This window comes from Otolemur garnettii, unplaced genomic scaffold (assembly GCF_000181295.1).
Source record: "Otolemur garnettii isolate 467f Iridium unplaced genomic scaffold, OtoGar3 scaffold00148, whole genome shotgun sequence".
Classification (NCBI taxonomy): domain Eukaryota; kingdom Metazoa; phylum Chordata; class Mammalia; order Primates; family Galagidae; genus Otolemur; species Otolemur garnettii.
In genome coordinates this window covers 4,680,164-4,696,579 of record NW_003852543.1, presented here as the reverse complement: position 1 = coordinate 4,696,579, position 16,416 = coordinate 4,680,164, and the positions used below count along the sequence as shown (strand labels likewise).

The window sequence follows — 16,416 nt, the reverse complement described above, 5'->3', positions numbered from 1 at the left end:
TACAACTTGACTTTTTCAAAAAAGTCAACAAACTGGGGCCAAGTATGATGGCTCACGCCTATAATACAAGCACTTTGAGAGGCTGAGGAGGGTGGATTGCCTGAGCTCAGGAGTTCGAGATCAGCCTGAGCAAAGTGAGACTCCATCTCTACCAAAAATAGAAAAACTAGCTAAGCATTATGGCAGCTGCCTGTAGTCCCAGCTACTTGGGAGGCTGAGGCAAGAGGATCGCTTGAGTCCAGAGTTTGAAGTTATTGTGAGCTACGATGGATGCCATGGCACTCTACTCAGGGCAGCTGAGTGAGACTCGGTCTCACAAAAAAAAAAAAAAAGTCAGCAAAATGCAAGCACCCATGACCCTGTTAAAAAAGATCTTAAGTAATTTTTAAAAGCTGCATCAAAATGTTATTTGTTTCAACAAGCACATGAAAAGATGCTCCAAATCACTTATCATTAGAGAAATGTAAATTAAAACCACAATGATATACCACCTCATACCCATTAGGATAGCAACTATCAAAAATATAGGACATGGAACAATTGTGCACTGTTGGTAGAAAGGTAAGACAGCACAGCCACTATGGAGAACAGTATGGCGTTAAAACTAGGATCACCATATACGATCCAGAAATTCTACTCTGGGTTTAGGCCCAAAAGAATGGAAAGCAGAGTCTCAAAGAGATAGTTCTACACCTTGTTCATAATATTATTTATAATAGCCAAAGGTGAATGGATAAACAAAATATGGTCTATAGGAGAAATGGTTAAGTCATGAGGGCTCTGCCTCTTATAAAAGAGGTTGAAGGGAGTGCCCAGTTTACCCTTTTGTGCCTTTCCATCTCTTCTCCCATGTGAGGACGCAGCCTTCCTCCCCTCTAGAAAAAGCAATCCAGGTAAGTTCTCTGAGCTATGATTCTCAAGCCCCTTAACTAGACAGCCTCTATTTTCTGTGCAAGAAAAGGCAAAATAATCTGAGGAGGCATAACCCCCAACCTAGAGAGCATCCTAAGGAGAGGGAAAATGATAAATGCTTGAGACAGTTGCTGTACCAATGGGGAAAGAGAAGCAACCAGGTAAAAGTCAGAAAACTTCCCCGGAGGCCCAGGTGAGGTTGGAAATCACACATTTTCCAAACCAAAATAGTCTGTCAAGATCTCTAGCAGTTTTTGCGTGGGAGAGGTAGGCTTTGAAATGTTGGCATTTCTGGGACATTGTGATGGGTAAAGGAGATATGATCACATATTTAGGATTTGGGACTCTCCCCTCAAATTCAGAACATGTGATTTAGAAAGGGAAGCCACACTGAGCATTTTATTCTAAGAAAAATGTTTTTAGCCATAATTTAATTTGTATGCATCACAGGGCTGGGAAGATGGTAGTTGTTCAAAATGTAAGCTATCCAGTTTATGTTTCCCCTTATTACTAAGTGGCCAAGGAATACAGAGACCAAAATTAAGCCGCACTTATGGAAATGGCTACACCTTGGGGAGCTAGTTGGTGACGTCTCCTGTTCTTTGCCCTGATTCAGTCATTGCTCACTAGGCTGAATCTTCTAAATTACTTCGACTAGGCATGGCATACATCTGGAGCTAATTTTTTCTTAGATCAGCATTAAGCTTGCTTATCAACTGGTATTTTCTCAAATTCTCTGGAGGTGTCCACTTCATGACCAGAACAAAGGTGTCAGCAACCAGAAGTAGTGGCCTCCAATGAGCTCCACTGGAGCCTCTCCCCTGCTCTGCTTTGGGGAGCTAAGAATTTGAACCTACAAAGCCTGTGTCAGGAATAGGCTTGTGACCCAGCCCCTGCTTTTATCATCCAACATTCCAGCCTGGCAATGCCACTGTCTCCTACTTATAGTCCCCGTGCCCTTCTCTTGGGGACCATTGTAACACATTTATGGACACAGGGGAATCTTTCAAGCAGCTCTGTGCTGCAGGTCCTCCCCTATCTCCAAAGAGTAGTCCTTGCCTTATAATGAAGCTAGAAATCTGTTTGACAACTAAAGCGTATGCAGGTGGGGGTAGGCTTTCCCAAACTTCTGACCACCAGCTATGTCACATCATCCAAGGATCCAACACGAGCCCCCTTCCCTCCTTTTCTCAAAGGTTTTTATTCAGCATCTTTGGCACTTTGCAATTTCATCAGCCCCAAAGAAACTCCCATCTCTTGGCTTTCTGAGCAACCTTCTGCTGTTTTCCTAAATCACAGCCTGATTTCTCGCTGATTTTGTGACTTCATTCCCTGTGCTCCTTAAGCTCTCTGATCACATTCCTGGAATCAAAGGGGAGGTTCACTCAGTCTCCATAAAGATTGCTGTGCAGCCGGCATCCTCACAAGGGGCAGGTCAGGCCCACCCGCTGTATCTGCAAGTACTGCTTTCATCATAGGGTGGACGGCAGAAAGTCCCCAAGAACCACAGATGCCCTCACTGACGCCTCCCAGCTCACCTGTGGAGCATAGCAGCTCTACCTTGCCAAAAACTCACAGAGCATCCACATGCCTGAGGCGACATCTCCAGAAGGTTCTCAAGTTAGTAAACACATCATTAGGCCATTTCCCTGGGTAATAAACTTATGCCTGCTTCCTAGGCTGAGAAATTCACCATTAATATGCATTAACTTTGCTTTTGTACCACATTAACAATTAAAAAGACAGAGTGGTCCCGGCCTAGTACTTTATTCCTAATGAGTCAGATCATCTGAAGTTACTAAGAGTAAAAGCCGCACTGCTTCTTTTGGATTCCAGGTACCTGGAGGCAGTTTTCCTTTCAGTTTCCTTGAATTCCAAGTTGTCGCATTGTCACCATCTTTTGGGAAGAACGCAGAAAGTGCTACGCACTCTGTTCTCTCAGCAAATGCGTGGAACCTGAAACATGAAGAGACAGTTGACATTAGGCTGGCACAGAGGTGACTGCGCGTCCTGCTCATTCTCCTGGGGCTAAGGATTTGCTCTCCTGTTGTGCTGAGTGTCTTAATCCCAGATGTATTCACTCTTTTCCCTTGTACTGTGTCAATTCCCACAACCAAAAGATAGGGCGGCAGAAGAGCACCAAGAATTGTGAATGGTTTGAGATTTTAACTGATAACCTGTCTTTCCATTAGCAGTTAATTAGCTCAACCAAGTGGTATTTCTTAATCCTGGGAAAATGATAATCTATGGATATATTCATTCTTTTCTTCCCAGGATTCCAGCATATCAACACAGTTTTGGCAAACCAGGGATTTAATGAAGGGCGCCAACAGTGCCAACCAGCTCCATGGGTTCCATGTCACAAGCTCTGACATCGGTAGCTTTGGCTAATTTGCCTGTTGCTGACAGGCCTCAGTCAGTCTTAACTCAACAAACACGTACTTCCTCAGGAGCGAAGATTAAGCACTAATGAATTCCTACATGGGTGAGTTTGGTGGGGCTGCCATCTCAAGGTATGGTCCAAGGAGCAGCTGGGCAGCACCTGGGAGCTGGCTAGGACACACATTCCCAGCCCCTGCCTGGACCTGCACATGCATGGTAACAAGATTCTTGGGGGACTCATAAAAGCTTGACAAGCACTGGTGTAGTGCACAGGATGGATGGCTAGTCACACCCTTGAAGCCCCTTAAATAGAATCCAAAAAGTTAGTAATAGCAGAACATTTCTTTGAGATTGGTAGAGGTCTTGAGTGATGCTCTCCTAGCTCTTCAAGTCTTCTACCTCTCCTGTTGCCTCACACTTAATTCAAAGAAAATCCTAAAGCCTTGCTTGGGATGGACAGGTGGACAAACAAATGATGGGAGAGGTCTGGGAGCCTCATCTGTGCTATGCAGAGCCTCAGTTGTATTTTTAAAGGATGTCAGGTAAGACTACAATAGTGACTTGATGGCAATGAACAAGTCTGTTCCAACAGCCCCTTCTAAGGTCAGTGGACTCTGAGCCTGGTTGTCCCTGCCTTCTATAGGAACCTAGGCCAGAGCAGAAATGGCCAGTGTCCTTCCCCTGCTACCTCCTGGTTGAAGAGTTTCCTGGCAGGCCCCGTGCCCTGAGTGCCAAGGCCTTTGGTGTCTGGGACTTTCCACTCTCTAATCTGTTCTCCAGATTAGAAAAGAGGCTAATTTAGGAAAGGACTTCGTAAGCTCCTTGTAACCACAAAGGTAGCTGTCTCTCCACAGGAACCTCAACTTACACACAAACATATATACCAAGCTGGGAAGGGATATATGTTTTACAGGCACCATACACACACTCACCAAGTGGGGGAAGAGGTGTATGGTTTAAAATGTAGGTTTTATTATTATTTAGTTATGTTGAGGCCAACAGATCAGGAGACTATTGCTGTTGAAAAGATAGTTTATTACCCACAGTTCCTTCTGTGGACTGAATTATGCACCCTGCTTTAAAAAAAAAAAAATCCTATGCTGAAGCCCTGCTTCCCCATGTGACTGTACTTCGAAACAGACTATAAAGGGATAATAAAGGTTGAATGAGATCATCAGGGAACAAGGGAAATCAGAGTTCTCTCCCTCTTACATGTTCTCTCCCCACCCCTCAACCAAGTGAGGCTACAATGAGAACACAGCTGCCCATAAGCAGGAAGAAAGCCCTCACAAGAAGTCAAATTGGCCTTGATATTGTACTTGTCAGCCTCTTGAACTGATAAATATCTGTTTTTCAAGCCAACTACCCTGTGATGATTTGTCAGAGCAGCCCAAGCAGACTAAGAAAGTTCTCAAGAGGAGAGGCATGCCATGCCATGCAGAGCCAGCCAGGAGGCAGAAGAAGTGAGGGGGAGAGGTGGTTTCCACGGGGAGAATAGGCAGGCAAAGTAAGAAGGCTTAGGGTTGGCTGATTTGAATAATGTCAGTGTGGGGGCAATAATGATAAAGGTAGAGGACAGTGGACTTTGAGAGCCTGGATTGAGAGTGTGGACTCTGGATTGGTTGGTTTGCATATGAAAGTGCACCCCAGGTAAGTCATTTGATATCTCAAGGAATTGACTAGCCATGGGAGGGCAATGTCTCCTGGGTCAGCAAGACTCCACGATGTCAAGGCATCAGAATTATAGAAAATAAAAAGGCACAATGAATATAGGATAGAGAAGAAAAAGTGCAGAGACTAAAACTCTACTGGAAAGAGAGGAGAACCCAGCAACAGATTGGTTATAAAGACCACAAAGAATCCAAGACCCACTGTTGATCCCAACAACACACATTTTCTGCCTACCTGCTGTGGGTCTTGGCACTCAGCTCCTTTAGGAAAGCTATGGTGCCTTCTCCTCTGGCATTGAAGGACACTGTGTGGACTGGACATGGGATCTGCAAAACTCCCTGGAGGAGAAGCTGCTTGGATTCCTCAGGAACATCCCCCACCACAAAGTAGTAAATGGATTCAATCTGCAAAAGAGTGGGACCAATGGTTCATCTCCCTGACACACCCTCACCTTGCACTGCCTCTTTCAAAGAAAAAAATAAATAAATAAAAAGGAAAGGAAAAAAACAGGCCCAAGGAATAGCAGCTCTGCTCAGAATTTTATAAGGACATGAGAACCCAAGTCAGGAAATGAGATACTCAAGTGAGACCTTCTCGGCAGGGACTACAGTCTCGGCTATCATATAAGAAGAGTATGGTTGGCAGGTTTAGAGAAGCCTCCTCTGGGCCCACAAATACGTTATATAGGTTTGCAGCAGTTATTTTCAAGTCCAGGAATGAAGTGTTGGTACTGCCACTGTGGACAGGAAGCTTAGTAGCCATTTCCTGTGGCTGTGCCAGAATTCTACCATGCAAACTGATCCCTTCTCAGTCTGAGGCAGAATGTGGAAAGGAGGGCATATTCCCAGCTGCTTTATCCTCTGGCTTCATCTCACCATGGAATCACATGCCTGGGGAGGTGAGGCGGTTCTGACTTTACACAGCTAGTCAGGAGCCAGATTCGCCCACCAGGCCTGGCCTCTCATCACCAGGTCAGGCCATGAGAAGAATGGGAGACCCAACAATGAGCAACCCCTGTGTCAGGAGCCACATACACACACCTCAGTCTTAAACCAGTGATTCTGGGAGATGCATACCTTACCCAGGCATCACAGTCCCAAAGAAGTGCTGCCTGCTTAATTTAGAGAGATTTAAAACCCACTGAAGGGCACCCCTGTGATAAGTGTCTGCCCCTCCAACCTCAACCCCACCGCTCTGGCTCCTCCCAGGACTGTGCTTCCACTACGTTGCCTCCCCTGAGCTCAGTTACCTCAGGCAAGTGTTTAACTGTGGTTTCTTCACTCATAAAAAGGGAGAGAATTCAATTTATTCTTCATGATGGAGTTTAAACAAGATGACATACACTATGTGGGTATGTGTGTATTTACATAAATCTCAGAAAGGAAAAAACCCAAGGAGAGCCAGGAATACGTATCTTCTGAATCTTCCCTCAAAAATGTCCTGATGGATTGTCTCCACAGATAATCAGGATAGAAACTCAGCAAACATTGTGTTTGGGGGCGGGGGACATATAGATGTTTGCCCTCCTTTGGGATTCATGACTCTCTCTCCGCCCTAATCCCAAACCCATGTTAGCTAAACACAGTCTTAAAAGTCCACATCTCAACCTAGACCTTCCATGCACCTGGCCGAGAGAGAGGTGGCCTCATGTTGGTTCCCGGTTGGTCAGGGTGCTCTGCCTGCAGTCCATGGGGCAGGAGGTATGGCCAAGGGGGCCAGTGGGGTGGGGGCCCAGGGTGCAAGATGGGTGGTAGGAGAAGGCCATAGTACAGACTTAGCCCAGACCACCAACACAGACCTCCTCCAGCGAGACACAACCCACCCCACAGGCCTCTTTCAGATCTTTTAACACCAACCAGCTCCTTGATTGTAAAAAGCACCTATTAGGAGGTGAACATGAGGAAGGTTGAAAATGTCTTTCAGTCAGTAACCTGAGAATTAGACAAAAACAAAGGGAAGAAACAGTGTACTCTGGATTACTTATTAAGCAACCAATATCATTCTTCTGACATATGCAGTATATTGCATCCTTTTCCTGGTGAGATATATACCTTGTATAGGATGTATTAAAATGGTTTCTATTTAGCAGCACTGTTATTTACTAGAGTTTTCCAGGAGTATTAGTCAGTGCCCAAGTTTAGCATGGGGACAGGTTCATCCTGCTATAAGGATCTAAAACAACACACAGCCCAAGACAGAGAAACAGACATGGAGTATTTTCTGCAGTTTTTTTAGACCAGCAGGGAGGTGAGGACACATATCTCCAGTTAGTCTAACAGGAGACTAACACACACAGGAGACATCACAGCAGCTCCTGACACCACCACACCTCTGTCACACATCATATAAACTCAGCTTTCTTTGCTCTGGGAATAACCCAAGACTCTGAAATATCCTTGTGAAGAAATGTTTTCCCCTCCAGATTTCATCAAACTGCAGATTACTGTAGCCAGTGGTGAGTGGCCATCTCCTTTCCTTTACTAAGGCCTATGAAGGTGGGCAGTCTGGATGGAGTCCACAGATTTTTTTTTTTTTTTTTTTTGCACTTTTTGGCCAGGGCTGGGTTTGAACCCACCACATCCAATATATGAGGCTAGTGCCCTACTCCTTTGAGCCATAGGCACTGCCCTGCTCAGCTTCTTGATTGCATGTGTTTTCAGTCAACTCTTGGTTATCTGTGCTACAGATTTCCTGGGACATGCTTTACTTTGTGACCAAATGCTGATTTGCACCAAATTCAATAGAACAACACTGATTTCCACCCAGCTTCTTTAGAGTGAGTCAAACGCTCTTGCACTTCATACTACATAAAGTAGGGTGGAGCCTTTATGTTTTCACTTAAAATACCTTATTCTTTCTGGGCTGTTGCTTTTGCAGATTCACCCAGTAAGTTACTTTCTGCCCAGCCAAGGAGACCTTGATATCTTCCCAGCTGTTGCTTGGGGGTAGAAAAAGAAACAGAGAAGGAGCGGCTGTTTCTACTCTGACCGCCCTCTGCTCCAGCTTGTCGGAAGCCTTCACTCTCACCCCCAAGGCTTCTAAGGATAACCGTCTCCACTCTTTCAGGAGCAACATTGAAAGTCAATCAGAACAGCTGTGGGGGCTCTAGGAAAAAAACCATTGTTTTCTTCACACAACTTTGAACACTGCAACATTTTGGCCAACTTCAGACCTGAGCAGGATCTCACCTCCAGGTCCTCCCATGCCTACAGGAGCCCTCTCCTGGTTCATCTTGTTCTGATTTCCTGACTCCATCATTGGTAGTAACCATTCCCCATGGTATTGACCTAATTCACATCTCAGATCCTTCCTAACACCCATGGCCATTGCCAATTTTCTCACCTTTCAGGCTTCAGGCCCCCTGTCCCCATCCAGAGTCCTACAAACCTGGTCCCACACAGACCACCTCCCTTCAATTCCAAAAATTCAAATCTATGCAATTAATTTGACTCAAGAATATCAACACTATTTTCTTCCCATTTCTTCCATGTTCGACAAACATTTACAGAGTCCTTATTGGGCATCAGAGACACAAAAATAAAAAGATCTGATATCTGTCTGAACCACTACATGGAAATAAATGAACTGCCAGTTCCATGGACTGATGTGCCAGGCCTTTGACTTAGAGCACAGCAGTGAGGGCTCCTTCTGGAATCATGTGGGTCTGTCTTTAATTCATCCACTTGGTCTCCCAGTGAGTATGACTGAAAAAAACAAGAAACTAGACAGATGCATGCCTGACAGGTGGATGGATGAGGCACTGAGGAAATGAAAACAGAAATGCAGGTGTCGTCTGGGCAGGTGGTCTTGTCCTGGAAGCAGAGGCAAAGCCCTCAGGTAGACTCCTTAGGCAGCTTAGATCCAGCGCTCCAGATAAACAGCCTGTTCTGTGGTACTGTGCCAGCAGGCCTCCTGCTACACCACCTTTCCTTTTAAGGCCCAGGAAGCTACTAACTTCCCAAAGACATACCTCCTGGAACCAGAGAACAGTGAAGAGCAGAAACCCTCTGCTGGGTTCACCCACCTGGGCTCTGAGGATGCCAACCCCTTTGGCCACTAAACAGTTCCTCATACCCTCCAAGTTGTCCTTCCATGAGTCAGATTCCTTTTTACAGAATACAATATTCATCCATCAACAGTGCTCTTCAAGTGCTATTAGTAGAGCCAGGAAGTAAATAGACACCATATTCTGCTGGGCTCATTTCAGACTCGAGGACTCGCCTCTATCATTGCTCCCTGTTCGGTCTTCCTAGCCCACCACAGGCACAAAGCCAAGACCAGGAGGAGGCTGGTGGCCTCTGGGCATCCTCCATCCCCACAACCAAGCACAACATTCAGCCTTTACTACTCCTTGTGTGGACCTGGGACAAACCCAGAATTGTGTGTTAATCTTTGGACACAAGATAATACCCACTCTTTCGGCTCCTCTCAGGACCCTGCTAACTCAAAGCAGGTTACCACTGGAAAGACAATAGGAGCAGAGGAGCAGGCCCTTATGGGAATGCATTGCCCCCAGCACCACACACACACAGGCTCTCTCTCTCTTTTTTACTCCTCATGAAGCAGGGAACATGGGGGGTTTTTTGCATATGAGACAATTGCATTTACTAGAATTCCCCTTGGGACCGCCCCTAGATAGGGGCTGCAGGTGGAGGGACCCCACAGTCTGTGCATGCTTCACAGTCTTGGCGTAGTCCCACAGTCTCTTTTCAAAAGGTTTTCGATCTTTCTCCAAGGTTGATTCTGATATCAGTGTCTAAGAACTTCTTTTTTGGTTTGTCCTCTTCTATAGAACTTCCCTGGGACTCTCTGAATTATTCCTTACTTCCCAGGCTAGGGATGAAAGGATGAATCCCAGGAAAAGGAGAAGCATGAACCAGAGGGAAGGGAAATCGAAAAGCAAGGTCACAGGGAGATCTTCAGTCACATCAGGTGGCCAGAGTCAACTATGACTACAATAGCTAGGTTAACAAAGTAACAGAACAGCCGCGTCACTCACACATCCAAGAGCCTGTGAAATGTTCCCTTTCTTGAGTACTTATTAAGATGTCCAGACACTTGAAATTTTACATATGTTAAACCAATCTTGAAGGCCAAAGAACAAAGTAGCTTGTACATGTATTAGGTTCTCCTTGAGTGGAAAACATTTGTTCCTTTGGCTTCAGGAGGAAAAACTGTTTGTTTCCAATTTCAAACCATTGCCCTTAGTATTGATAACCACAGGCCCATGACCATTGGGGGCTATCTTTCAAGGTGCCAGCACATAGCCTTTCCCCAAAAATGACTTCTGAATGCTGTCAGGTAAAGCTTGAAACCCACAGAAGTCTCAGGCTTCCAGAGTGGAGGAAGCAAATAAATATTAATTATCTATATCTAAAAACAAGCAGACCTGTCCCCCCCTGGAGAGTTGAGGCTGACCCAAGGATCTCACCTGCCCAGAGTACTTCCACACTCACTTGCCAGTGCCCATAGCAGTCCCATCACTACAGCCACACACAGACCCTATGGCTGAAAAAGACATAAAACACCAACAATTTAATTCCTTCTTTCATGTAAAGCTTTATTTCCAAAAGGTCCCTATCAAAAGGCATATGTCAATACATTAATATTCACACATGGATGGACTCATCAGCTGAGATACAGCTCCTCTTGAAAAGCACATGATTGATCCATCTGGGAAGAAGAGGAACTAGAAAAGATCCAGAACACGGACGTTGGGAAACCCTATATTTCCTCATTCTCGATGTTCTATGAGGGGTCTCCCAACCTCTTTCTCCTCCCCATAAGAGATGAATTGATTGATCCATCTCTGGCAGGAGAGTGAGAGTGGAATGAAGGTGTCAGAGATGTGCAACTATGGCCCCGCTCCCTGTCCTTTCTCCATGCTCAGTAGGTGTGGGCTGTACTCAACTCTCCTGGCACAGGCTAAATGAGATTCTTCCCTGTGGCCCCACTGACCCTACAGAGGAAGCCGAGCCAGGCTCAGGAGACACATATGTGGGAGTCTCATTTTGGTTGGTCCAGCTCTGCCATCACCAAAGCTGCTACTCTGATCCCCATCTGAGGTTTGTAACCTCTGTCTCAACTGGTTTGCAATTCATAGGTGAAGAGGATTATGACTTACAGGGCCTTCAAGGCTGATGATGGGGTCTCTGTGGGATCAGCTGAAAGGCAGTGTGAAGATAAAGAGTGTGAAGAGCTAAGTCTGCAGCCACCTTCATGACCTGTGGCCAGGCATGGACACACACTTACAGTTTTGTCTTTCCCAGCTTCCTGAAGAGCATCCAGGGGGCTAATCCTGCTCATGGTCAGCTTAACAGTCAGTTTCTCAACCCAGTTGATGGCAGTGGCTATGGATTGTTCTGTCACAGGAGTAGCCTTTTCCTGCCATTTCACAGGCTCCGTAGAAACCCTGAAAGAAATCACAGGGAGCAGTCACTGGGTGGGGATCAGTGCTACTGGGGGTTGTCAGCCCTTGATCTCACAGCCACGAGCAACACACCCATCTCCTGAACTGAGACAGAAAAGAAGCAGTTCCCAGCCCCCAAAGCCGCGCATGAGCTGCTTCAGACAGGTTCCCAAAGCACCGTTATCATCCTGAAACTGTACTGACTAGGAAAAGCACTATTTACATGAGAAACAGAAATCTCAAAACTTGGGGGATGGGTAAATGCACACCCATTGGGTACAGTGCAACTATCGTGGTAAACGGCACACTTTATAACTTTGACTCAGTCTGTACAAAAACAAAGTATGCAAACAAAACATGTACACCCCCTAATATTCTGGGAAAAAATTAAAAAAGAAACTGCAAAATATAAACATTAACAAGTGCTTTAAAAATACTAAGAGAAGTTATTTTCATAAAAAGGCAGGCATTATATGTAACTGTTTTCTATTAATAGCAAATTTATAAGCATTTACAGTATTAGGATTTGCAAATCACCAGAAGTCTGATGATGCTAAAATTTTATTTATTTCTCATTCTTTCATGACATTTTTTTATTGTCCTGAAAGATTCCTGCCAGTTACTTATTTTTTTTTTTAAATCAAAGATGGAATTATTTCGAGTTCAGTAGAACATTACTATTCAAATCCTGAGAAAATCTGGTTATTTTGTTTAGCTTGGAAATGGCTGATGGCAAAGCCCAATTTTTAAAAAGAAGAGCCATTTGAATTTAACTCTGGGTTGACAATTACAGGTAAATCAGTTTGCTTGCCCTCATAGTCAACCTCCAGGGGCAAAGCTGGCTCACACTTGTGTCCCTACTTGTGTCCTCTACTTGGTTTCTCTGAGTAGAGGATCAGGCTGAGAGATATACATATTATAGCAAACATTTCCATGAAAGCAAAAGCTTTGCAGATTTGAGCACTTAATTCAATAATATACTTGTGGCAGAAACAGACATCTGGTATAGAACACAATTAGGCATTGTTCCCAAAGATATCCTCTATTTAGCTGAAAACATTTGACTTAAAAAAGAAAAATTCGTTCCTCAACAATGATTGGAGAGTAAAGAAAAAAAAAGTCTTTTTTAAATAAAAACTCAATTAGATAGATCTCTCTCTTGCATTCAGATGTTTCTTATCTGAGACATGTAACCACTGTTTCAGATGAGAAGTCAGTGCTCAAGTCCAAACCCTCTTGAAGCCAAGAATCCATAAATAATTGATTGTGAAAACTCTGAAATACAGGAAATTCTACAAAGCCAGCCACCTGTCGTTCTGGTTAATGGGGTCAACTTACAGAGGAGGTCAACTAGAGTTTCAAATTCAGTCTGTTAAATCTGTGACCTTTTAATTCGCTATCCATGTTAAAATCTAAAATGAGCAAAGAGATGTCTGGCCTTAAATATATATTCAACATAATCCATATCCTTCTATTGTAACCTTCCTGCAGATCAAAGAAAAGTATCTTTCTGTATCTCTTTTAATGTGAAAACTAAGATGCCCTGTAAAAAGCAGATACAATTTCTCGGGATTTATTTATTATAGGATTTCTACAGAAATTATACATTCTAGGTAATTACAAGATAATACCCTCCCCCACTACAGAGCAAATTATGCTATACCTACACTACTGAACTCCACATACGTGGGAATTACTATGAAGTTTCACTAGAATGTGCCCTTGTGTGGTAACTCACTGTATGATGTTGAACTTGGTTATGTGAACCACCTGCTCCTGGAGGATCATTATTAGAGCATCTTGGCACAGATCAAGCTCTCCCTTCAGAATGCCGCCAAAATCCAGCACTATAGTGACACACTGTTCCAAGACGACACCAAAAATCTGCCGACTTCTGCTCGTGAGCCAGTCCATCCGCTGCTTGTAGATCTCTACAGCTTGTTGTAAATACTCCACAAATTCATAGATCAGTTTTGATTTAGCTGTCAGCTTAATGAAAATAAAAAACAAAACAATAGAACAACACAAAATAAGTCATCTGAACCTCCGTGCTGCCATCAAGAACTATACATTAAGAACAATTTTGTAAATTGTTCCAAACCCCTCATGTTCCAGTCTTTCAAATGAAAAACTCCTTGGAAGATTCTGCATAGAAGAAAAGGTGATGATGTGATCTATTCAAAATATGGAACTCTTAAAAAAAAAAAATGTTTCCAGGTTGTATTTTATCTTTCTAGTGACAGATTATCTTTATCAAAAAAAATGCCCAGGGGCACTTTTAAGAAATTACGCAGAAGAAAAGACAGACCATCAAAGGCAGATGGAAAAAAAGTCTCACTAAAATGTTCTCCTAAGTACAACATGCCAGACACATTTCTGAAAATGCTTCTAAATGTGCCAATACATCTGCCTGGCTTCCTCTCAGGGATGCCATTCCAGCCTCTTCCCCATCCTCATAACCTTTTCCCTTGTTTCCTCCTTTCTTAGGCCAGGCTCCCCTGTACCTGGACCACCTAATCACCCTTAGCTGCCACCAACACTTCTAAGGGTTATCCCTGAAAGGTGACAGAGACTCACAGACAGTTTCTTGTAAGCACAAATAAACCACCCTACATATAGATCAGGCACAACCACGTAAGACCTCTCAGGGGTAGAGAAGTAGAAGACATGGGAAAAGAATAAGAAAATATTCTGTGATGAATCAAATCTTAAAAGATCTGGTACTTTTTTGGTCAAACTTTAACAGCACTACAACACCTAAAATGCTAAGGAAAATGTGCTTTCAGAACACGTTATGCAATTCTCCATTTCTGTGTTTTGGCTCCTTTAAATACCTCTCCTTCCCCCTCCCATGTGTCTCTTCAAGCTCAATTCCTCAAGCTCCAGCATCACTTCTCGGCAGCTTCTCGTGGCTCTCAGGACAGAATTCCTAACTACCTCTCCAACATTCACAGCTCCTGTGACAACACAGAACCAGGGTGGGGCCAGACCACAGAGGATGTGGACTTAATTGGTAAAGGAATGAATGTTTTTAATAGTTCTGTATGCATTTTAATGTGATTCAGATAAAAATATACCTAACACACCAACCTTCAAGATTCTGTGGATACCATTGCTTAGGACTTCGATTAGTTTAAAAAGTAATTTAATTTTTTAACATTAGGAAACAATAGTCCAGGTGGTACATGGATGTGCATTGGCATGAACCAACATCCCAGGAGGATGTGATGTCTCTCCAAAAGACTGTGAGCTCCATGTGGTAGGCCAGGGTCTGCACAGAGCTAGACAGATGGTAGACATGAGAGTCAAATGCTGAATTGCTGGAACAAAGGCCTCCAGTCAGGGGTGCCACTTGCCCTCCCTCCTCTTCCACCTCTAATCCTAGTGCTTCTCTCAGATAATGGCAGCTAACTCGTGGGTTTCAACTAATCTCTGTCATATTTCCTTTTTCTCTTATTTCATGGCAAAACAAAGTATTGATATGCAAATGTTTTTAATTCTGGGCAAGTGCTTTCTGCGCTTATCTCTAAGGGGTAAAGGGCTTCCTTCCCTAGCTCCTTGGCCATGACTTTCATCGCTCCACCACCAGCGGAAAAAACCCCAGCCTGATAAGCCCTGATAAGGCCTCAGCTCAGCCAAGCAGAAAAACCCACTCCCTGACATCAGTGTCATGGCATAGGAACAGGACATCGAGGGGACTCTGACTTACATTGTACACTCTGTCATCTTCTGCTCTGTAGAACTGTGGAAATAAGCCATTGGCATACCGAGAAGCAACAGGTCTCCCCAGAGAAGTCACGTAATCTGCATTTTTATAAAGAAAAATAATCAAAATGGCACAATAACAAAGCTTCTTATTTATATTTTGAAATGTTTTTCTCTGACACCATTAAAATTATAGTCCCAGTAAAAACAACAATTCATAAGGCTTTCTTTTCTGTTCTGAGTCATGAAGTATTTCTTGGTGCTACAATAAAGCATAAACAGTTTATAGCATGTGCAACTTTTAATGCATGAATGAATAGGAAAAACAGGGTTTGTTTTGCTCCCAGTTTCCTTATTGTTTTGTCCAGAATGATTAAGGCAGAAGTAAAACAAGAAAGACAACACAGAAATTATGTTTAGTTCCTGAAAACTTTATTCAGTACTTAGACCTGTTCTCAGAATTTTAAAAATTCAACTTAGATATTATCTACTGTACTCTCAAGTGAAATAAAGCAAGCAATAGATTCAGAATAGCCATACAGAATATCAGAACCACAAGATTTTCTATTCATCAGATTATGTGCTCAGCTATTCAAATATCCACCACATAAACCTTTATTGGGCACCCACAGTATGCTAGACAAAGTGTTCATAGGATGGGAATACAATGTTGCCTAAAACCTATTCCTGTTCCTTCATGATACTACCAAAAGGCTATAGAGAGGCTTCTAAGACTAACTATGACTTAGTAGAACAGAGATGAGGTAAGACTTCATGGAGATGTTTTTATTATGATGACTATTTTATTGCAGTTATAATTATTAAGTTCCACATGTGGAAGAAAGCATGAAGGCACTCATGGTTTCAATACTTCATTTCCTCTGCTTTTCTAGGGAGACAGGACTATAGCCTACTTTACAAAGGCAAAAAGGCCAAGGAAAACTGTGGTGTATCCATACAATGGAATATTATATAACCATAAAAAGGAATAAAATACTGGTACATGCTACATGAGAACCTTAAAAACATTATTCTGAGTGAAAGAAGTCAGTCACAAAAGATCAAATATTATAAATACCATTTATATGAAATGTCCAGAACAAACAAATCTCTAGAAACAAAAAGTAGATTGCTTATACCTCTAGGGATGGGGAATGAAAAGTTTAGGAATGTAAATTTTCTTTCTGAGGTGATGAAAATGTTTTAAATTTGTGGTGATGGTTGCTTGTATCTGTGAATATACTGAAAACTACTGAATAATACATTTCAAATTGGTGAATGGTATGATATGTAAATTATAGCTCAATAAAGCTGTTATGGAAATATATATAGTATAT

At 43.2% G+C, this 16,416-nt stretch overlaps 1 protein-coding gene across 1 annotated transcript in view; it reads right to left on the bottom strand.

Annotated features, from left to right (window-relative positions):
* Positions 1–16,416, bottom strand: part of VWA3B (von Willebrand factor A domain containing 3B) — a 184,199-nt gene that overhangs the window by 155,394 nt on the left and 12,389 nt on the right. Inside the window, exons 2-6 of the mRNA XM_003799288.1 lie at positions 15,084–15,178; positions 13,113–13,363; positions 11,218–11,377; positions 5,200–5,369; positions 2,753–2,868 (exon numbers count right to left, since the gene is read on the bottom strand). Of these exons, the coding sequence (XP_003799336.1) occupies positions 2,753–2,868; positions 5,200–5,369; positions 11,218–11,377; positions 13,113–13,363; positions 15,084–15,178 (792 nt within the window). The remainder of the gene's footprint in view (positions 1–2,752; positions 2,869–5,199; positions 5,370–11,217; positions 11,378–13,112; positions 13,364–15,083; positions 15,179–16,416) is intronic.